This window comes from Acomys minous (assembly GCF_964271855.1).
Source record: "Acomys minous genome assembly, chromosome: 11".
Taxonomy (NCBI): domain Eukaryota; kingdom Metazoa; phylum Chordata; class Mammalia; order Rodentia; family Muridae; genus Acomys; species Acomys minous.
In genome coordinates this window covers 5,691,450-5,715,075 of record NC_140492.1, presented here as the reverse complement: position 1 = coordinate 5,715,075, position 23,626 = coordinate 5,691,450, and the positions used below count along the sequence as shown (strand labels likewise).

The 23,626-nt window shown below is 48.7% G+C and overlaps 1 protein-coding gene across 2 annotated transcripts in view; it reads right to left on the bottom strand.

Annotated features, from left to right (window-relative positions):
• Nucleotides 1-23,041, bottom strand: part of RUNX1 (RUNX family transcription factor 1) — a 227,722-nt gene extending 204,681 nt beyond the window's left edge. Inside the window, exons 1-2 of one of the 2 annotated variants that reach the window (XM_084801055.1) lie at nucleotides 22,920-23,041; nucleotides 22,567-22,682 (exon numbers count right to left, since the gene is read on the bottom strand). In XM_084801055.1, coding sequence (XP_084657181.1) covers nucleotides 22,567-22,624 — 58 coding nt within the window. In that variant the 5' untranslated portion in view covers nucleotides 22,625-22,682; nucleotides 22,920-23,041. Of the gene's footprint in view, nucleotides 1-22,566; nucleotides 22,806-22,919 lie in introns of those variants that run through there. The other variant, XM_084801056.1, reaches the window with a different exon arrangement.
• Nucleotides 23,042-23,626: the final 585 nt, after the last annotated feature.

Here is a 23,626-nt window from a genome sequence, read left to right as displayed (position 1 = left end):
AGGAATTCCGTTATGTTCTAGTAAGAATGAGAGTTTGAAACCGAGAAGGGATTTGAAAATCCCAGCTAGAGAGATGACTCAGCTTCGACTGAGTGCTTAGTGCTCTTTCAGAGGACCAGAGTTCTGTTCCCAGCATCCGCCTCAAGGGGCCAAGACTACCTGTAACTCCATCTCCAGGGCCTTCAAATGCCCTTGGCCTCTGAGGGTCTCTGTAGTCACATGCAGACACACACACACACACACACACACACACACACACACACACACACACACAAATACACACACATCCATAGACACATATACACATACACACACATACCAGCACACATATCTACACCCCCACATCCATACACACCCCTACACATGCACACACACACACACACACACACACACACACACACACACACACACACACACAGACATAATAAAAATAAAAGCTTTTTTAAAATCCCAGCTGGTAGCACCTTCAGGGATTGGGGAGACTATAGATCAGCCAAGAGATGGTGGGGTATGACAAAACGACATGAAGAGATTCCCCAGCCCAGCCAGAGCCCTGTCTGTCATCTTGCCTTTGGATTTTCAGAGACACGTTATGCAGAAACTGGGTCATCGTATTAATGGTGCAGAATTTAGAGTCCGAATTTCAGAGCCCAAGACTGAATGTATTCTCAAACTAAGTCTGGGCTTGTGGCGTGAACTGTGGAGGTGTATGGTTGTGAGTTCCACGTAACTAGTGGTGTCCTAAGAGGACCGAGAAAGCAGGACAGGAAACACCCCACACCGTGTGAGGCTTCCTCGCCAGGGAGAAAGCACAAAACCTACCACACGCTCCCTGTACAAACCACTTTTTGCTACATTCTCCTCAGGCCTGATGTTGCTCCCAGACTCCATTTTTGCCTTCATCAAAACCAGCTGAGCCTTCTTGTTACAGTCTGTCACTCAAAGACCTTGGCGGTGACAGGGCAGCAAAGTGCAGAAGTCTGGGCTCCCCCCTGACTTGGGGATTCTCAGGGGGGCTTTGGGACTCAGGAAATTTGCTGTGAGGGACTCTTCCATACCGCCAGGGTGAGGACTCCCAGGTCTTACAAAGTGGCCTTCTGAGCACAGGACAGGCTGCCCTGGCCTGTTAGATGCCATCCCTGGAGTGGTGGCATCGTACTGAGTTTTTGTTTCCAGAGTGTCTGGGGTTTAAGCTTTGCCTCTCTGGCTGGCTGGCAAATTCTTGGAGGCAGCTGTCTGACGTTGGCACTGCAGGACGTTTTGTAGCATAGAGTCACACACATGGGCCACCCAGCCCATCTACGGCGGCTCATGACTGTTAGGCGCACTTAGGTGGTGTCAGGATCAGAGGAGGCTGGGGAGAAGAATGGGGTCGTGGGTGGGGAGGGTTTCACGGGAACCTCGTTATATGGTTATGAAAGACGTGTGCAAAGGGGAGGGACTGCGGAGGGCCCTCCATAGACCAGATGATGGGTGTTCCCGCTATACCATCACTCTCCGATGGTGGACTTCCACTGTGGTCTCCTTCTCTCTCTCTCTCTCTCTCTCTCTCTCTCTCTCTCTCTCTCTCTCTCTCTCCCTCTCTCTCCCTCTCCCTCTCTCTCTCTCTCTCTCTCTCTCTCTCTCTCTGGCCTCTCTGCTTTCCTGCCTGCTTAGAGGTCAGCTCAAACGCTCACCTCCAAGCTCCAGTAGGAGGAGGCTGACTAAAGGCACGCTTGCGTCACTGCTGGATTAGACTAAGGTACTTTAGGAAAGGCAACAGGAACACCCAACCCATTCTACGCTGACGTGGCTAACATTATGGGGTGTGTGGTCTTGGGTTTCATTATTAACCTGCAGCGGTCTTGGTTTGAGGTTCAGGGTGTTTATTTTCAAGTCAGCAGGACCATGGGCTTCGGTTGGGTGCATGACAGACACTCGATGACCTTTTGAGAAAGCCACATGGGGCTAGCCCCTCCACGCAATTTACTTCCTGCAGGAGAATGTCCTGATGTCCCTGACTCTTCCTTCCCTGTGTCCACTGCCCTTGAGCCTTTAGTTCCTCCCTAAAGTGAGTCTTTTGGCTTCTTCTCACTCAACAGCTCTTCCACGCTCCCGACCCTGGAGCTAGGACCCCTCTCCGCCCCCGATCTTCTCCCTCCAGGTTTTGATCGTCAGTCCTGAAGGACTTTTCTCTTTCTGCACAACTCTCCTGTCCTCTATCCATCTTCTTGCTTTTCTGATCGTCGAAGTCCCTCTGAGAGCCTGCAGACTCTGTACTTAGGGTGGCAGCTCTCTTCTCTGTATGGGCACAGGGAGTAAGATTCTCGCAACAGTGCTAGGATCTGCCGTCCACAGAGAATGAGGCGCAAAAGGGCCGAGGCCTCAGCTGTCGTCATTTCTAAGACCTCAGAAGTTCTGTGGCTGCTGTGCTTTATGGGGAATTAGGGTGTGGTCTGAAGATGTGCCCAGGTGCTTTCCCAGTTTTAGTGGTGGAATGTGTGTGTGTGTGTGTGTGTGTGTGTGTGTGTGTGTGCATGAGCATGCACGCACATGCTTGTGTGTACATTTACTTTCTAGGAAATAAAATAGGAGGAGTGTAAGGATAAGAGCTTTCTCTTGTGACTCTGGTGGCAGGATTTCTCTACCTTGTCCTCGTCTGGGCGTGGGCATTCCTTGTTTGGGGCTGTGCTGTGAACCGCTGTGTGTGCTGTAGCATCTTTGAACCTCACATATTCATTGCATTGTTAATATTGCCCCTGTCCTCTCCCTCACCTGAGTTGCGACCACCACAGACAATGCCGGATATTGATAAGTCACCCCTGTCCTCACAATGGCTTCCTCTCCCTATTGATAAACCATGGCTGTACAACATTCTCTGGGTGTAGGAGAAACCCGATAAGGAACCTTATTCTGGAAAGTTATTTAAATATGACCTGAAGAGGTGAGAAGGAGTTGAGTGAACAGGCCTGAGACAGGCTCTTATGGAAAAAGAGTGAAAACTTGCAAAGAGATGAATTGGCATCAGTTGGACTACAGGTACAAACATCCTGATGCCCTAGAAGAAGAGAAGGTTCCTGGCATTGGTCTGGACAAAGATGTTTCATATAAGACCCTAAAGGCATGGGTGACCAAAGTGAAAACAGACAAGTGAGAGATTATATCAAATTGGAAAATATTTCCAGGAAACTAAACAATCAGAGGGTAAGAAGGTGTTTCCACTGAGCCAGAGGACACATTTGACATCACGTCTGCTAAGGGTTTCATATCCAGTACACAAGGGACCCAACAACTCAGCAGCAAGGCAAGAAATAACCTGATTAAAAAATAGGCAGGGGACTTGGAAAAATATTTCCCAGAAGACAAATGAATGGCCAAACCCTGCATTTAAATTTGATCAGCACCTCTAAGCATCAAGGAAATGTAGAGTAAAGTGAAAGGTTCCCCCAGACCCTAAGGATAGACAGTATTAAATGTCCCGGACACTTCAGAGCTGGTGAAAATATGGGGAAATGGACCCACTGTGTGCTTGGTAGGAACACAAGGAGCATAGCCACTAGGGAATACAGTGTGGAAGTCCCTTAAGAATGGAACCAGCATGTAATCCCGTCATATGGTCACTGCCGTCACTTTCACAAGGTCCAGAGTCACCTGGAAGTAATGATGTGTCCCTCAGGGACTTTCTAGGTTGGGTTAGATGAGGTGAGAAGTCCCATCTGGCACACCACCCCAGGTGCTAGGGTTCTGACCTGATCAAAAAGGAGGCGAGGCGGCAAAGCAGAGCACCATCACACATCTCTCTCTGCTGCCTATCTGGGTGCAATGGGAGCAGCTGTCGCAGGCTCTGGGCACCATGCCTTCTCTAGTGTGCTGGACTGTCACCTCGAACTGTGAGCTCAATACACCCCTCCCTCCTCAGATTGTTCTTGTGAGATACCTCACTACAGAAACGAGGAAAGTAACCAATACACCCAGCATACACACACGGCACCGACACGTTCACAGACACAGAAAGAGAGAAACACACACAGAGACACACACAGGCACACTCACAGACACACAGAGAAACCCAGACATACAGAGAGACCCACACAGACACACTCACAGGCACACAGAGAGACACATACAAACACAGACACACAAGATAGACAGACACACATACACAAACACACACACACACAGAAACACAAACAGACATACTCACAGACAGAGAGACAGACACAGACACACACATGTACACACAGATACACATACACACACACACACCAAAGAAAATAAAATCTCCAGGAGCTATTTGTACTTCTCCAATGTAATATTCAAATGGTCAAGATAAGCTATCTACCTATGGTACCTCAGTAGATGGGGTGGGTAAAGAAAATAACATATTTGCACAATGCCATGTTATGAAGTCATGCAAAATGAAGATCCTTCACATGGGTGGACCTGGAAGGTGTCATGCTACATTAGATGAGCCCAGCAAAGGAAGACAAACACTGCTTGTTCTCATTTGTGTGTGTGCACATTCTCAAAAGCTAAGCAAAAGAGCAGTATACCATGAACGTACAATTATACAATTTATATCTGTTAATGGTACTGTTTAAAAAAAGACATTGAACTACATATTGGGGGCAAAGAACCCATTGTGGGATTTTTTTTCTTCCTGTGTGTGGTCTTGAGTTTTGAGCCTTGAGCTTCACCTCCTTGAGGCAAAGTCTCTACCATTGAGCTACATTTCCAGGCCTTTAAAAAATTGTGTGTGTGTGTGTGTACAGATCTAAGGACAATTTTGGGGAGTTAGGTCTCTCCTACCGTGTGAGCCTTGAGGATCAAACTCCAGTCCTCACACTTGGCAACAGGCTCCTCACACTTGGCAACAGGCTCCTCCCTCTGCTGAACCACCTTGTAGTCCATATCTTCTTCCTCAGACTCTTTTTTAAATAAAAATCTTTTATTTGGGGTAAGGTCTTGCTTAGTTGCCCAGGCCTTGAACTCTGTGGCCCACCCTAACCCTAACTCACCCTGAACTTGCCACCCTCCAGTCTTAACCTCATGATCAGCTGAGACTCCAGGCCTGACACACAAGCCTTGCATTCAGAGTTGGGCATGGCTGTCAGCAGAGGTGGCTGCTTCTAAGTGGCCAAGGGCCAGGCCAATGGGGGATGATTTGGGTATGAAGGGCACTCTGGGAAAGATCAGAGGTCATCTGCTTTGGACCCAACAGGCAGAATGAAGGTGTGCACAGGCCTGCAACACATTCTGGCTCAATGCCCCACAGACGGGACTTCCTACCAGCTGGGAGGCATGGACAAAGGATGTGGGCGCAGTGCTGCCATCTGAAGGGATTTCCCACGTAGCCACTGAGCTTCTCTTGATGCTGCCAAGTTAGGCAGGATCTGAGTTAATGAAAGTTATTATCCTGTAAGTTGTTATCAAACCTCTTGCAGTCTCCCATCGGTCCCCTTTGTAGAGAGGAAACATAAAGGTTGCATTTGCTGTAGAAAAGGCCTTGGGTTAGCAAGATGGCTCAGTAGGTAAGGTGTCAGCTGCCAACCCTGATGACCCAAGGTGGATCCCCAGGACTGACGTGATGGAAGGAGAGAACCAAGCCCCATGGGTTATCCTCCTACCTCTGCACACAAGCTTTAAGACACACACACACACACACACACACACACACACACACACACACACACACGAGCATGCTATGATAAACAATGTAAAAACATCCCCTGGCTATTAAAAAGAACAATATTAAATACCAGTTTGGATTAAAATAAAAAGACACCAGTCCACAGATATTTAGTCCCTAAAAACAAAATGCCCTTTGGAGCAGATAACATCGGACATGTCCTCTAGCCCTGGGGAAAATAGACTAGTTCTTAGAGCTCATTCTGTGATTCTACTGTGTTAGTCAAATTTCTAGTTACTGTGACAAATGCTGGACAGAAACAACTTAAGGAAAAGAAGGAGGGAAGGAGGGAGGGAGGGAGGAAGAGGGAAGGAGGAATGGGGGCAGGGAGGGAGGTGGGCGGGAGGGAGGAGGGAGGGTTTATTTAGCTCACAGCTTGTGGGTGAGGTAATCAGGGCAGGGAAGGCATGGCTGCGGGAGCCTGAGTCCTCCGTCAGGAAGAAGACAGAGATGGAGGCTGGTGCTCAGCTTGCTGTCTTCTTTTATTAACTGTGAGACCCCCACTCATCATATCTTGCTGCCTACACCCAGGCTGGGTCCTCCCTCCTTAGCTAAGTATTGGAAACATCCTCATAGACCCAGCCGGAGGTGCCTTTCTACGGTGGTTCTAAGTTCCCTCAAGTTCACAATGAAGATGAACCATCAGACATCGATTTTTCATATAGGTCTAGTTTGGAATACAGGCCAATTAGTCCAGGAACAGAAAGACCCTGGAGTGGCTGGAAAGCCATGACTCAGGCTCTTTAGCCTGGCACTCTCTTCTAGACAGAAGCTGAGCCAGCCTCCAGCCACCTCCCCCTCCCCCTCCATTCCAGTCCCCACACTATGTGTCTTTCCTTTTTGTTGATTACAAGAGTTAAGAGCAGAGCCAAGGGGGCAGGTGGAGGTTCATGCCAGTGGGCAGCTTCTTCCTGCTGATAATATGCGAGCACATACGTGCATGTGGATGCACATGTCTAAGCACATGCTCACCACAACCTCCATGTTTGTTTAGAGTCAGACCTGTTGTCTCTTTCCAGTTTTTCAGCTCAGAGACTGCCACTGTGGGTTGTTGGACAACTCCCAGGCAGGTCCCAAGTCTTGACTGAAGGAAACAGCAGATGCCACTAAGAAGGCAGGCAGGCAGGAGGGAGGGGAGCTAGGCTGGCCTAGCCCTGGAGTGTTCACGGCATCCAGAAAGACTGCACAGAGGCCTAGCAGGGTTGTGAAGCACCATCTGTGAGCCTTGGGCTTGGCAAAGTAGGTCCTTGACCTTCTCAAAGGAGCTTTATTATTTTATTACTGGTTTTTATTATGGGAGAATAATTAGCTTGAGCACCTTTTAATTTCTTCCCATCAAGATGTTTGCACAGCAACAATTAGAGGCTGGCAGCGTCTGGCATCTTCACAGGGAGTCCCTCCAGAGCCAGCAGGAGCTGGCATGGGGACTCAGCACTATTGTGTCCTCCCCTGGGGGCCAGCAGAGAAGGTAAGGGAGCTGGGGCGGGTGTAGCAGTCCCTGGCAGACACTGAGATGAGAAGCACCTTTAATACAAACACAGGCTAAAGGAAGAAAGCAGGACCCAAACCTCAAACCCAATGACTCATGGCCAGAGGCTCTACCCTGTGGTATTGGAGGGGCGGGAGTATAGACATTTGAGGTGATAAATGTTTCTAGAGAAAGACCCACCATGCTCAAAATCCACCGTCCTGCCCACAGGAGGCATATCTCTGCTTTCTGTGTGACTGACAGGTAATGACGGGAAGGTCCTGTTCACAGGGCCACTTCTTGCTGTCACAGCCGAGTCAACTGCTTCTGGCTCGAGTCTTTATTTCAACCACAGAAACAATGATGTGGAGTGTTTGGTGTGGGCCTCTGCACAAACCCTGGTTAGGATCTTAGGTCACAGTCAGAGTCGGGGTCATGAGGATGCGGGCTCCCAGAGGCTCCTAGCCTTCTGAAGGAGGGCCTAAGTGGTGGAGCGTGCTGTGGACTCCTCAGGGTCTGGGTCTCGGCCTGAGTTAGGATGGAGGTGGGAAAGGATCTCAGACTTAAAGCTGGAGCAGTGCTCTGTGTTGAGGTCATGCAACTGCAGGGTCAGACGTGGGCAACAAACTCCTCATTAAGATTTTCATGGGATATACCCAGCAAGTTACAGAACTCAAAAGACACATAAAATAGACATGAAAACACCCACATCAGATATCTCTTTGGCCACAAAGAGGTCCAAAATGTCATATCTTTCTATGCCTGCGGGATCTAAAGACTAACAAATAAAAGCTGCAACCTGCTATGGAAGACTGAACAGCTGACTGTCCCAGGATGCTGAGAGGGCCATGATGGCCACTCAGGCTTGGGGGCTGCTGGCCCAGGGAAGCATGGGGCCCCTGCGGGAGGGTTATGGAAGACTTAATGTCTCCTTCAAAGGGCAGCTGTGGTGGGAGGAGCCTGCATGCAAACACAGTGAGAAAGGACAAATGGACACCAACTGTGAGAAAGTAAGGCCACCGAATACCTCCAGGGACACCAAAGCAGCCTAAGATGGTGGACATCATCCTGATAGAAGCATCTTTATTGTCACTCATGATTCAGGAGCCGGGGCAGGCCTTTAGCTCTGAATGGCTTGACTTCCTTGAGTGCCATATAGATGATTTTTTTTCAAGGTAGGGTTTCTTTGTGTAGCCTTGGCTGTCCTGAACTCCCTTTGTTGACCAAGCTGGCCTTGAACTCACAGAGATCCACCTGCCACTGTCTCCCTGAGTGCTGGGATTACAGGTATGTGCCATGTACCTGGCTTAGATATTTTTATCTTGCTTTGGTTTTGGCTTTTGAGACAAGTTTTTCATGTAGCCCAGGCTAGCCTGGAGCTTCTGATCTTCCTGCTGAGTACCAGGACTACAGGCAGGTACTACAATACCCAGTTTTTACAGTGCTGGGAATTGAACCCAGGGCTTCATGTACACTAGGCAAGCACCTTATCAACTGAGCCACAGCCCCACAGAGACATTCTTAAAACCCACATGTCCCTGTGCAGGCAGACATTGGGCTCTGTAGTATGACTGCTTGGCCGACATGTCCCTGCAGCCTGACCCCAGGTGATTTCCCTTGTTTCCTCATGTTCTGCGTCCCCCAGTAGAGAAGTGCTACCATGAGGGCACGGTTCACGGGGGTCATGTCAACGATTCAATGCTGTAAAGTGCATTTGCCTTGCGCTTAGAAGGTGCTCAAGGAACGCTTGCTACCCGATGCTCAGTTGAAATGGTTCAAGGCTCAGCTAAGGGTGCTCAGTGTACCACAGGTTGGGACAAACATGCTAACATGCTGTTTCCTCCTTCTCAGGTGTCTGGTTCCAGGAAACACCACCAAGCCGCCTTCTGAAGCTAACAGGTGGCTCCCCAGCCTCACATCCACGGCAGCCGCCACAATTGCCTGCTACCTCTTGCTTATCTGTGTGTCTCCCATCTCATATATTTTATCTTGGCTACAAAGCCGTTCCCAGGCACCTACCTGCCAGCTCTGTTTCCATTCTTGTCTCCCTTTGAAGAAGACCCACTGAAGAGGGTCTAGTGGTCCAGAAAACTGGAATCCACTTGGGTTCCTTCTGGAAGGTTGGAACGGCATTCAGGTGAGGAAATGGAAGTCCAGAAGGGGAGGCAGAGCCTTGGGAGGGTTATTATATTCAAAATGGGATGCCCATGGAAGGGCGGGAAAACTCTGCAATGTATATTTGACGTTTTTCAATTTCATCTGGGGTGCATTATATAATGCACTTTCTACAGTTGTCTCAAAAGTGGCATGGGCAAAGACCGTGGGCTTGCCTCACAGTTTGCAATGATTGGTAGCAACGTGAGAACAGCCATACTCCTGCTGCCTATGGAGAAAGCTCTGTCCAAGCCGGGCATCCTGAAAGTCCCAGAGGATGCCCTAAGGCATGCACAATTTGAGTGCTGGCCTGTGTGCATCTGTGTTGGTATGGGGGGGGTGGTGGTAAGCTTCATTTCTCCCGAAAGAAGGTATTTTTGGCCTCTTGACTCAGGAGCCCTGGGCTTTGCTGAGGGTCAAACATGCCATGAACACATCTATTTCTGCTAGGAACTGCAGTCTCGTTTCAAGTTTTCTCCACCAGCACCTGCTGCTTTTCAATCCTTCCCTCCCGCCCCCAGATCTGGAGGCTATCCGCCTTGGCGAGGCTATTCTCTGCGGCCATGACTGCCTTCAGAGACCTGTTTCTTTAAGTTTCACGATAGACGCCCATTCAAACCAATCTGCCTAACTGCAGCCAGGCAGGTACATCCTGGGTTTATGGGGGATGGGGACTCCACAGGACCCATGTGTCTATCATGCCCTAAGGAAGATGCCAGTGGCCCAGGGCCCTTACACACTGTTCCTTAGCATACACATGCACACAGATGCGTGGCCTGCGAAGGGTCCTGGCGTCTGACCAAGGCAGAGGACCACTGGTGTCTGCAAACTCTTTAGACTCTTGAGTTCTATCAGCCACACCCCTGTAGTGTCGGCAAAGCTCTACGAGACAGAGGCCGAGGGGACCTACTTTTAGTGTCTGACTCAGACGAGACCTCAGATAAGGTCTGATTGAGTTTCCTAAAATGACTCTAGCCAGGGTCTGGGGAGGCAGCTCAAAAATTTAAGTGTTTGCCTTGTAGTTATGAGAACTTGAGGTCAATCCCCAGAACTCACATTTGAAAAGCCAGGCACTGTAACGGCGCTTATAAGCCGAGTTGCCATGGACATCGGCTCCCTGGTGGGCCAGCCTTGCCTACCCAGCAAGCTCCAGGCAGTGTGTCTGAAGAAGCACAGCTGACAGTGTCCCCTGGCCTGTTCTTGCTCACACATGAGTATGCATGCCCACCCCACCCCCATCCACCACAGAATACAATGGCTCCAGGTAAATATTCTGACCAAACATTCTGTCTCCTTTTCTAGAAGTTTAAGAAAATACATAGTTACAGCTGTGTGAAATAGTGACAACTGTCAAATGAAACTGTGCAGAGCTACCATGAGGTTACACACAGGGAACTGCATACACAGAACCTACACATATGCATAACGTGTCACCATGTGGGGGTGGCGTCTCAGGATTTATATTTCATGTCAAACAGTCATTTAGACTTTAGACAGATTCATCTAATTCGGCTCCACATTTATTTATTTATTTGGACAATGGGAGGCAAACAAACAAACAAACAAACAAACAAACCAAAAACCAACAAAAAAACCGGTGGTGTGTTTGATTGACAGCTAAGCATAGCCTCCTTGGCTGGTGTGCACACTGCTTTAGACTCCTAATGTTGGTCAACACCACTCACTGCTGACATCCTTTCTTCCCTAGGAATTTGGGGACAGCATCTTTTCTGATCTTCCCAAAACAGCAAGTGGCCTTTCGGTTCATACCTGTCAACAGCCGCATAGTTATTTCCACCTATCCGTGCCGCAAGGCAAGGAGGAGAGAGAGAGGGGAGCTGACCCCCTAGAGTGCGGCCATGTCCTGTTCTCAGAGTTCCCCGGACTCCTGCAGGGGCTTGACACATGGCTGTGGTCTCAGAGTTTAAAAATTGTCTTTTCCCAAGGTGGGGTAGAGTGGATTCAGCCGTGGCAGGGAGCAAGGTATTTGGATCTGTGAGATGCGGCCCCACGGATAGGGTGGAAGGTGCAGAGAGGGACGGCAGAGAAGGTAACCTGCGGGCTGGCTGGTGCTAAGCCCCTCCCAGAAGTCATGGCTGCGGAGCCAAGGCCTTTAGTGAACTCAGGTTCTCTTTGGTACATTGCAAAGCTGTAGTGAGGAAATGAACACGGATGGCTAGGTATGTCCTGAACTTCTCACAGGAAAAGGTAAGTGTTCTCCACTGCTCAGTGACAGGCCAAACTGGGATGCTTATAAGAAACTCACCCATGAGGGGAGGTGGCCTTGGCAGTTCATCCACACACAGGCATGTGGGCACCTACACACATATGAATACACACACACACACACACACACACACACACACACACACACACACACACTTTCTTTTCAGTTTTGGTGACTCACCCAAGGTCTCACACATACACGGTAGCTCTTGATCACCGAGCTAATCTCTACTTCTCCTTTTGCTTGTATTTTGAGACAAGATTTCACTAAATTACCCAGGCTGGCCCTAAACTTGTAATCCTCCTGCCTCAGCCTCTGAAGTAGCTGAGAGGAAAGGCCTGAGCCACTAGGTGGGGCTTGGCATCCTTTGCTCTTTATCACATACACCAATCTAGCACGTTGAGTCTGGCTGCATCTTCTAGATTTTTCTCTGAGCTCTCACAAGGAAGCCCCTCCTTCACATGTCTTCAGATAAATACTCACCTTAGAATGACCATGACATATGTGCAAGGAAGGAGGGAACGCTGCCTCCTGGGGTGGCTTCCTGGAGAGTTTGGTTTATTGCACAGTCTCACCATTTCATTTTCCACTCAGAAAATTTCCTTCCAAGAATCCCACTGTGCATATCCAAAGACTTGGTGTGAAAGCCTGACACATGGAGGAAAAGGGAAAGTGGAGGACACACACACACACACACACACACACACACACACACACACACACACACACATACACACACACACACAGTGAGAGAGAGCTGCTCACCTCTGCCTGCCTGTGCACACAGTGTTCAGGCTCACACACATGCAGAGGCTTGACTTAGAACCAACAGAATGTGCCTTCGTGTTTGGACAAATAGAGCCTAGTCTTGAGATCAGCAGAACGCTCAGCAGACCCAAGGAGGAAACCAAGAGCTCTGTTTCTGTGACTATTTCTATTGGACTTCGGGGAGGTGGGGGTGGTGAGCTAAAATGTCTTGGAGAATCATTGCTTTTTTTAAGAAGCCTGTCCAAAAATAGGCACCTAAGGGGCTGGAAATGGGAGGGCAGTGCTGCGTGCAGATCAACAGTTTTCAAAATGAGCACCCGTCTGGCAGCAACATGAAATGAAAGGTGTATATTATTTCCTCTTTCAGAGGAAACCCGAATAAGGACTTTCTTTCTTTCCTCTCCTTTTTCTTTAAATGAGGCATTGACTCTCTCAGTAGAGAGAGTTTTGCATCCAGACTCCGGAAGCCAACAGGGCCAGCAATTACCAAGCAGAACCAACCTTCCCCGTGCAGTGATATGAGGCATGAGTGAGAGCCAGCCTAAAAACAAGAGCATTTTTCTGGCTACTGCCTGTTACTTTTTATTTCTGTGAAAGGTAAAAACATCTTAAAGTAAAGCTAAAGTGAGTCACTGAAGACTTAGTTTCCCCCAGTGAAGGAATAGAGTCGCTGCTGAGTGTAGTGCACCTACTTCAGCGGCCGAGCATGGCTGAGGCCTCCGTTCCAGCACCACAGGGAGAGGAAAGGGAGGAAGGGGGCAGAAGAAGGAAGGAAGATAAGGAAATAACTCTACAGAAAATAATTCTATAAGAAGCAAAATAAATTTCTTTAAGACACATGTTAGCACCTGGCCAGAGGTAGTGGCTCTGATGTGAGGCCTTTTCTTCCAGTTGCTAACAAATTGGGGATTTTGAGTTTTGACACTGTAAATTGCTATGGCCTTGTTTCCCGTGGGGGTCAGTTCCCTCCTCACCCAACCTATCCACTGCTGCTTTTTCTTAGTGGATCAAGTATACACAGCCTCCCCAGCACCCACCCACCTGCCGCTTCTGAGGAGGACCAAGGAGGTATTTGGCTATTCTGTGCACACATCTCCTCTTCAGTGTCCTGGGGAGAAAGAGGGGTGCCAAGTGTCTCCACCCCCATGGAGGACAAAGTCCCTCTTACAATGGCGTAATATTTGCATACGGCCTATGTACATCCTTCTAGATATGTGAAATCCTCCCTCAATGCCTTTCATATCTAATGCTATGTAAAGGCTATGCAAATGAGGCTGTACAGTATTGCTTAGGGAAAGCAGATTTAAAAAAAAAATCAAATCTGATATTCAATTCAGATGCAGTTTTTCCCCCTCCATATTTTGCCCTTCTGTAGTTGGTTGCATCCATGGGTGGGGAACCCCGGGGGATACAGACAGCCAATCACATTTGCAGAGTATAATAAGCCTAGAAAACAATGATACAGGATAGGAAGGTACCCCCTGCCCAGGAGCTCACCCACCAGATGCTGAACTGTCCTCACACTCCCGCCTTCTACACCCGGTTCTCTGCTGTGCAATCCCATCCTCCCCGGGGCTCTCCAGCCAGATGCTTGCAACATGGTGCTGGCCCACATGATAGAGAAGTTTCCCTTCCTTTGCTAAATGCTCATGTTGTCAAACTGCCTTCTAAATATTTACATTTCTATCTATAGTCCTGGGCAGCTCCCAACCCTGGGCAAGAAGCTTCTGTTAATACGGAGACTCATAACTTCAAAAAAAAAAACGTGCTGAGAATAAGTGACAAGTGAGTGTTCATGCCTAAAGGGGACATTTTTTATCAGCTCCCTTTCCCCCATCCCCCACAGCCCCAACAAGACTCAGGGAACTTAGGGGAGGAAGCAGAGGGAGTGTAAGAGGCAGAGAGGAGGGCTGCGAAATGCTTGTCCTTGTCTGGACATGGTGCGGCCACCACAGATGCGGGTGCTTGGCTGCCCGCACAAGATCCACACAAGACCTAGCTAACTAAAATTCCAGTACAGACTCTGGAGGGCTAAGGAGGTCCAACACATTACTGAAGGACTGTTTGCCATTGATGCATAATGAAGAGGGCGTGGCCTTCTTTGGGGGCGTGGTCATTTTAGTTACTCCATGGCTGGCCAGTTTCTCCATCTGGGTAGCACAAATTGGACCCAGTGGTTTGGTAAAAGTGTCAATAAGGGCTGAAGTGATGTCTCGGTGGTTAAGAACTCTTAAGTTCATATCCTAGCACACACACAATGAGTTACAACTAACTAAGTCTAGCTGCATGGGCCCATCACACACATACATTCAAGCACAGAAGCATACACATTAAATCAATCAATCAATCAATCAATAAAAGAAGAAGAAGTGAAGTTGGGAGGAGGTATGCTCAGGGACAGATATGGGTGGAATTGGAAGGGGAAACGGGGAGTGGATATGATTACATTTCACTGTATATATGCATGAAATTCTCAAGGAATAAATTGAAATATATGAATTAAAAAGTGTAAAAATTAAAAAGAAGCTTCCTTTTCTGAATAAAAAAGGCCAGCCTCATATGATGCAAAGACCTGCTGACTCCTTCCTGCCTACACAGGGCCTCCGGTGATCAGCCATCTCCATCCTGGGCCCAGCATGGTGGAGCCCAAGCCAGGGACATCTTCTGTCCCTTGTGTGCCAGTTCTGGGATGCTGGCTCCACACACAGACCACGAGCCACTGTGGTCACCCTTCCCTCTATGTGAAGCAGACACACATTCACTGAGAAACCCCAGCACAAGTTGTGTACTCTTGTAATAAGACCCATCACGGCAATCACCCTCAGGGATGGTGCTCATCTTTCTGACATTGCCCTGTGGCATCATTCCGTGTTGTCAGGGCAGCAGAAAGGAAAACGGAGAGAGGTGGGGGCAGAGGATATGGGATCAGGGAGCTATGAGAGGACAAGACTGCACAGCAGGAGTATCTGAACTTGCCTGTCTGTCGTTAAAGGTAATAGGTGGTTTAGAACCCCGTTTTATTTGAGGTATCCCTGGGTTTCACTATAACATATCCTGACTGTAGCTATGATGGTCTCCAAATACCTCAAAGAAAACATACATTTCCCCCTTTTTTTTTCTTTATGTTGCTAAGCTGTAATGTGTTTTATGGCTTCTAAGGGGATTTGCTTTTCTTTTCTTCTTGTATTTTTTTCCTTTCCTGAGATGGGGTCTCTGTATCCCAGGACAGCCTTAGATTCTGGGGTGCTGAGGATGGCTTGAAGACCTGGTTACACCTCCTAGAAGTTAGGATTACAGGGTGCATCCACCCTCCCCAGTTTCTGAAGTGTTAGAAACGGAGTCCAGGGCTCTGTGCACGGCAGGCGAGCACCCTCCAAACCTTGCTGCATCACCAGCCTAGAAACACCCCTGTGTATCTAAAGGGGCATTGTGGTTATATTTTTTGTGGGGTTAAAAAAGTCAAAAAGACATTTTGTCTAGACTTGGGGCTTCTTTTATGCAGAAAAAGGGCCTCAGAATGGGAAAGGCCAGTGGGGGATGGGACAGGAACTGTGGGAAAGATGTGGCGTAGACACTATGTTTGAATACTAGGGCAGGCTCAGCAAGTTTCTCTAGCAAACTGGGAGACAGAAAACTACTGAAGTGTCTGAAAATATCATCCATGTATGAAATGTCACAAAACTTTTCACACCAAAGAAAAATATTAAAACAACAATAACCATCCTGTCCTCATGTTACTAAGCTGTCATGCGTTTTATGGCTTCTAAGGGGGCTCAAGCATTTCACACAGGAACTTGGTCATTGGGCAGCAGGCTCTTCTAGAATGTTGCTAAGCCCTTTTGCAGAACCCAAAGTAGACAGAGCGACATAATTGACTCATCTAGGCCACTGGGAAGTTACCTGAGAAACGCCTGAGTTTCCTGTGTAGGCCTCTCCGCCTGGCCCCAGCCAGACAGGAACCCAAGGCGCCTTTATCTCTGAGCTTTGACAAGGACTTGTCAATGACAAATGTCAGGAAGAAGAGGAAACTGCTGGTCGTAAGAGTCCAAGAGAAGCTGCATGTGGTTCAACAGGCAAAATGGCTTTCTCTGGAAGAGCCTTCTAGACCCTACGGCTGCATCCAGATTCTGAGAAAAGCACTACGGCTCTCCCCTGTGCCCTGACCTGAGGCTTGGCCTCCATCTGTAGAAGCTGCACTGGTCCAGGGGCTCAGTGGGCTCTGCACTGCCTCTCCCTGCCTGTGGGCACTGACAAGGGTAGATGCCGAATGGCAGCTGAGGGGCTGACTAGCTCGCAGCCTCCTGTGGGTAGGATAGGGTGTCCTGCAGCTCTACTTCGTGGCCTCTGCTGGACCACCCTTCCCTCTGCTATCTTCCTTACTTTCAGGAATTCTGCCACTTCCTCCAGGGAGCCTTCCTGGCATCCTCCATAGCATTGTATGCTCTTTTCTTCCCTGGGTGGACAGAGGTTGACCAACCCACTGGCTGCTGTCTTAGGTAATTGAATCTGTGCTAGCTAGCCACTGTTGGTACTGCTTGCATGTGAGGAGCTACGCTCTTCCACAGGCCATTAGGTACTTTCATGGTTCACACTCCAAGATAAGAAAATAGAGCCTTAGCCAGGCATACTGATGCATGCCTTAAATTTTTTTTTATTACTTCTTTGAGAATAAAATAAAATCTATATTGATCATATTTGCTCCAACCCTTTCACTTACATCTCTCCAGACCAACTAGCCCACACTTTAATCCAGTGGTTCTCAACCTTCCTAATGCTGCATGACCCTTTAACAGTTTCTCATGTTGTGGTGACCTCCCGCCATAAGATTATTTTTCTTGCTATTTCATAAGTGTAATTTTGCAACTGTTATGAACAATAATGTAAATATCATTTTAAAACATTTTACATAGCTGTATGAGTGTTTTCAGTTGGTTTTAGGTGATTCCTCTGAACCAGTCGCTAGAGAACTGCTGGTTTAATCCCAAGTCTTGGAGACAGAAGCGGATAGATCTCTGTGAGTTCCAGGCCAGCCTGGTCTACACCGTGAGTTCTAGACTGGCCCAAGTGACATAGTGAGAACTTGTCTCAAATGAGCAAATAAAACTCAACCAACCAACCAACCAACCAACCAAACCACCTTCCAAAAGAACCAACACCGTAAGCTAACCAAACAAAGACGACACAAAGAAAAGCAAAGTGAGGCTCCTGGGAGCTCTTCAGCTTAGACAGAAGCCAAAGAGAGGAAAGAAAGGGTGCCGTGGTGTTGCCTGAGCGTACTCTGGCCTCAAACCTCCCTTGCCTGCCTCTGCCAGCAGCTGCTGTCCATAACCTCGCTATCTTTCTGCAGGCAGTCACCTGGCTTCTCGCTGCCAGCCTGTGTGTGCAGCAGCCAGGGCCCGGCTCTGTCCCAGCACCAGCCAGCCGGGCTCTGCTGCCTCACAGCGAAGGGTTACATCTTTCTTAGCCCATCTTTTAGGTCTGTCTCCAGAACACAGAGGGACTTGTGTTGCTTTCAACTGCTCTGGAAGGCTTTTTGTTGTTTAATTCCAGGTTTGGGTGTTGTTTCTGATAAGCATCCAGTCAGCCATTGCTTATTATTTATTCACATTAATCCTTGTGCGTGCCTGTGTATGTGACCATGTGTCTGTGTACACCGTGTTTCTCTGTGTGAGTGTGTACATAGGGGTGCCAGTGGCATGCCTGTGGAGGCCACAGGTAACCGTGGCTACTTGTCCCCCTGTCCCATCTCCCAGGTCACAGCAGGAGCACAACCAATATGGACATGAACACTGGATTTTTAATGTAGGTTCTGGGGATTCAAAATCAGCTCTTTATCGTCATGTGACACGTGCTTACCCAGGGAGCCATCTTTCTGTTTCCACTAACTACTTCCTGTCCCATATTTAATATGTGAACTGCTGTAGGGTCCCCGGCCCCTGCCCTGCAGTCACTTGCCAGGCCTGGCAAGGTGTCCTTGGGACCAGCCTGAAGCACAGAGCAACCCTGATGGAGTGGGCAGGGCAGAGGTGGGGGACTCTTCGGTGACCGCTATGGGCTCTTTAAGCGTGAGCATCTTAAAGCTGCCACCAGGTCACTGTCAATTGTTTCCCAGTGTACAGAAAGGGTGTGAGGTAAAGGCTATGAGGACAAGGTCAGATCATTTTTAAAGCGTTTTACAAATTAGTTTCATAGTGCACGGGCAGCCTCAGGGGTGAAGCTTCCTCTCACAGGGAAGGCAGAGCCTGGTTCTCTGGTACTCAGGGATGCTGGTGCCAGGCATCTTATTCTGGTTTCCTTATGGGCCCAACGAGGCAGGTTTGCAAAGATACCACAATAGGGGCTGCGCTGTTCCCCCTTACTCCCAAATCCATACATTCAAGTCTTAATTGCAAGTACCTCAGAAAGCGACTATATTGGATGCAGAGTGTTCTAGAAGCAATTAGATAGAAAGAAGTATGAGAGTGCTCTCTGCTGTGTCGGATGGCCTCTTAGAGGGGGTGAAGAGGAGGGTGTGGTAGATCTCGCCAGCAAGTCTAAGGCTCCGGAGGCTTGCACAGGGAGATTGTTTTGATTCAAGGCTATCTTGGGCTACATAGTGAGTGCTAGATCAGCCTCTCTCTCTGTGTGTGTGTGTGTGTGTGTGTGTGTGTGTGTGTGAGAGAGAGAGAGAGAGAGAGAGAACACGAGGAGCCAGGAGAAGCAACAGATAGGCAGATGAGACAGACCTCACAAAACAAAACAAAACAACAACAATAACAACAAAAAAAAAAAAAAGAAAAAAAGAAAAACCCAAAGCTGCTGATACTTCGACCTCAAACTTTTGGCTTCCAGAGCATGAGGAAACACATTTCTGCTTTTTAAGTCACCAAGTCTGTGGTATTTTGTTACAGTAGCAGGATCACTCACTAACAGATTTTGCATGGTGGGTAGGGCCACACACACATAGTTTCATCTTAAGTCCCTTAAGTCTTCAGCAGTGTGAGAGGAAGTGTCTTCATGCCTTTAAATAGCGGTCAATTTGTGTTTATGGGAAAACACGCCACACACAGCCGGCCTCAGTTCTTTGACTCCCTTTGAACAGCTCTGCCAGAGTGACTCGAGGCACAGAGGCACACTGCTGAGATTTCTACCCGTGGTTCTAGGAACTCTGAGGCATCTCACCACTCAGGCGTTGCCTAGAGCACTAAAGCCACTTCTAAGAGCAAGGCTGCCTGAGGCATTTTGAAAAAAAAAAAAGGAGAAAAAAAATGTGGCAGTGCTTTCCCCCTCCACTGTCATCTCTTTGGTGTCACTCGTTGTACCTTCTGAGGGGACCAAGATGGGGTTCTGAGAGTTTCATGTCGCCAACCACGTGTGACAGTTCCTGGGAGTCTCAATCGAGCCTTCCCTTCTTGCTTAGGCAGACTAAGCAAGGACCTGGGCGGAGTGGTAGGTGAGGAGAGGCGTTCTCTGTGGTAGACCGCATTCTTTCTGCGTGCCAGTGTCTCAGGCGCTAGCCCAACTCTCACGAGAGAAAGGGAACAATGGCTCGCTTGCTTCCCCATCTCTGTTTTCTCCTCCTTTCCACAGTGGTATCAGGCTGAAAATGAGTTACGGGTTTCCTCCTGTGAGGATTGCCAGGACTGATAAAGTGCCATCCCAGAGGGAAACATGTGGAGAGAACGGCTCACAGTGGCTGCCGGGGAGGGGACACAAAGCCATAAATTACAGGCAGGAGAAGCAGCTGTGGGGAGCCCTGTGAAGGGGCAGGGTGTGGCATGGGGAGGGGCGGGCAGGAGACAGGCTGTGAGTGGACGTGGGGGTGAAGAGGGTGGGTTCTGGCACTGGGCCCAAATGGAATGAAAAAGAAGCAAAGTTTTGTCACTGTTCTGGCTGGAGTGAGCGGCGTGGACAGCCAACACAGGCCATTTAAACCCTTGTGTTGACAGGCCCTTCGGATGGAATAATGCTAAGCAGGAAGTTGCCAAGGGTTCACTTAGGTTCTACAGCCGACGGTCCGTGGTATTTATCAGCTTGTGGACTCTGACGGCCCCTTTCCCTCCATCCCTTCCATCCTCCTCAGAGGAGGAAGTGAGGCCTTTTCAGATGAGCTACGCTGATTAAAAAAAAAAACCTGTGTACGTACATGATTCGTGCATCTGTGCTCATGTGTGCACATTCATATGGGGGGAGTGTGGAGACGTGCACATCATCGTGTGCATGTGGAGGCCGGAGGATATAGCCTCAGAAGTTGGTTTTCACCCCCCACCTTGCTTGAGGCTATGTTTGCTCTCCAGACTAGCTGGCCTGTGAGCCTCTGGGGAGCCCTTGTCTCTAACTCCAGTCTCCCTGCAGGTGCTGGGGTGACAGACAGAACACACCACTGCACCTGGCTTTTCTAGGAATTCGAACTTGGGTCTTCATGCTTGCATGGGAAACTTACTGCAGTCTGTCTAGGTAGCCTGCTTGAAAGCAAGCAGACTCCTAAGAGGAAAGCAGGTTGCAGGTGTCAGGCTTGTTTGAGTTCCCTGGTTACCACATCTCTAACTGTCTTTACTGTGGGGCCCCCGAAGGCCAGCACTGCAGGCTGCAGTGCAACCTACCCCCCAGTGGAAATGTTCAGAGTTTCCTGCTTCCGTCTTCCTGAGTTCATCAAATAGGAAACAATAAATGTTTGGAGCGCACACCGAGAGTGGAACAGGCCAGTAATTTTTCTACAAATATTGCTTCCTTTGCTTGTCAGCAGCCCAGAGGGGATGCAGCCAGCCAGCGAGCAGTTGGTGGCTGGTCACCAGGGGCCCTCAGGGGCTGGTGTCTCTGCCTAACCCTCTGCGGGACACTGCATGATATGTGACGCACACCCATGAGTCAACCTCACTCAATTTCTTCCGCTGCCAACAAGGGAGGGAGCTCTCAGGAGCCCTTTAATTTAAAGCTTGGAATTGGTTAACGGCTTGCTTTCTTTTCCTTCTCTTTAAATCCTGATGCCACCTCTAAAACTGAAAGCGCATGTGCAAACACACACATACACACGCACATACACACACATCTTCCTCAAGTTTTCATATTTCGGCACAGAGGCTCCATGACATCCTCAATAGTGTTAGTTTTGACAAAGCAGCTGGCAAGCCCTGCGCATTCCCCGGCACATTCGGCTGTATGAATAAAGAATGATTCACACATGCTGATTGGGTGTACACAAGAATTTGTATCCAGAAAACAAATGATTCCCATCCCCCCCTCCCCCCCTCACCCACACCCCACCCCACTCAGTTTCAGCTCTGCCAAACCATCAAGCCACACGCTGCAGGCCCAGGTCAAAGAGCATGTGTCCTGACACACGGCCATGCCTTCGCGATCTTTTTATGCCATTGTTTTTATTTGTTTAGCTCTGTCCCCATCAACCATAAAAGACCCACCAGACACACACATGGACACTCCTGGCTGAACTCCAGCTTTGTAACTTAAAAAAAAAAAAAGACCTTTGTAACTTTGTCGGCTGCAATAGTGCAGGCAGGTTTAGGGGACCTAAGGGCGCCTACTCACACGCCTGCAATCTAGTAACTTTAACTGTGATAACACATGAACTTAGGAAATGGCTCCGTTGTTCTTTTTTGAGAGAGACTGTGTATGCCACAGTTTGCTGGCTTTCTCTCTTGAGCAATGTCGGCTGCCTCTTTGCAATTGAGGCTAAAAGAAAAACCACAGCATAGCCTCTGCTGATGACTCTTCCCAGAATGAGTCTGCCCAGAGCCCGTCCTCTGCCCAGTGGCCACTTTGGCCCTGAAGTCTCCACGCTGATCCAAGGCATACCTGTGAACGCCTCCTCCAGCCCACACCGCTGGCACCAGCAACCTGGTCAGCTAAGTGCTCAGCCTGCTAAACCCCAGGGCAGGCTGAGCTCAAGCCCGGGGCCAGACAGCTTACTGCCTTCAGTATAACTGTGAGAGAGTCATTCGGGGTACAAGAGACAGCCATATAATACCCGGAGAGTATCCTCCGTGCCAGCCTTCCAATCTCTAGGACTTTAAACGACAGCAGCCCAGAGCACTTGACACGACTTTTACTCAGAGACCAAAGATTTCAACAACTTAACTAAGCATTTACTAAAACATCGCTGCAGCGTGGCGTCTGACAAACAAATAACCCAGTGGCCTCAGAATTATTGGCCTCTGTTTGACTACGCTCCCGGACTCCCAATCAGGCAGGCACAGGAGGGTCCACAGACTGCCATCTCAGTCTGTGCTCAAGCTGAGCAAAATCAGATTTAAAAAAAAAAAAAAAAAAAAGCACCGTACTCACCCCTCATGAAGCACTGTGGGTATGGAGGAAATGACTCAAAAATGCTGTCTGAAGCCATCGGTTCCTTTTGCAAATGTACCTCTTCTGAAGGCGAAGGATCCAACGGTTTCTTTCACCTTAAGAGCAAAGCCCAAGAAAGGTCACTCAGTTTGACCTCACCTCCTGCCATGGCTCCCTAAGTCTCTTTTGTCCTCCCACAACCTTAACACTTCTGGGACTCCATGGGCCTTGTGCAGTGGGGGGAAAGTACAGTTGTAGAAACAAATATTCAAATTGTTAAAGATAAAAAAAAAAAAAAGAAAGAAAGAAAGAAAAAAAAAAGCACCACCTAGGCTGTGGGCTGAGCTGCTCACCGCTCTGCGAAAGCCTGTGGTTTGCATTCAGTGCGATGCGTCCTGCCTGCTGACCACTGTGCCCGGCTTAGACTTCTCACACTGCCAGTCTACCCAACTTGTGGTTCTGTGGTTGTTTATGAGGCCCAAAGAAGTTTTCACACAACCCAAATTACAAATTTAACTGTTCCCCTTTCCCCAGCCTGTCATCATTGGCTCTTGCCAATCACGTGACTTAAGTGATGTCAATTTTTTTTTTCAAACTTTCTGAGCTATGCCCTTCCTGCCCTCCACCTGCCCTCCCCCAGGGCTGTGTAAGAAAATAGTTGAGTAGAGTTTAGAAGAGAGGGACTGGAAAAGAAAAACAAACAAACAAAAACAAAAAAAATCCCCTGCCTCAGTCTCTTCTTGATGTCTCTGCTCTTTGCGGATTTAGTGGAGCTCAGATCCTGTTGTTATTTGTGGTTTGGGGAACAACTGATTATTTAGATAAAGAGTGCCTTGCTGTTTGTTCAATAGCAATTCAACATTGGCACCAACTTGCTGCTCAGACCGGATGCGGCTATCATCACTTATATTGCTGGGCATTGGCTTGGGAGAGCTGGTTCTTGGTAAAAGCAAGTAAGACTGAAAAGGGTGTCCATTTCAGTGAGTGCCTGATCCTGAGAGGGGCTAGCAACTTACTGACATTTCAAAGCTTGGGGGGGGGATTAGAACGTTTTAATTGT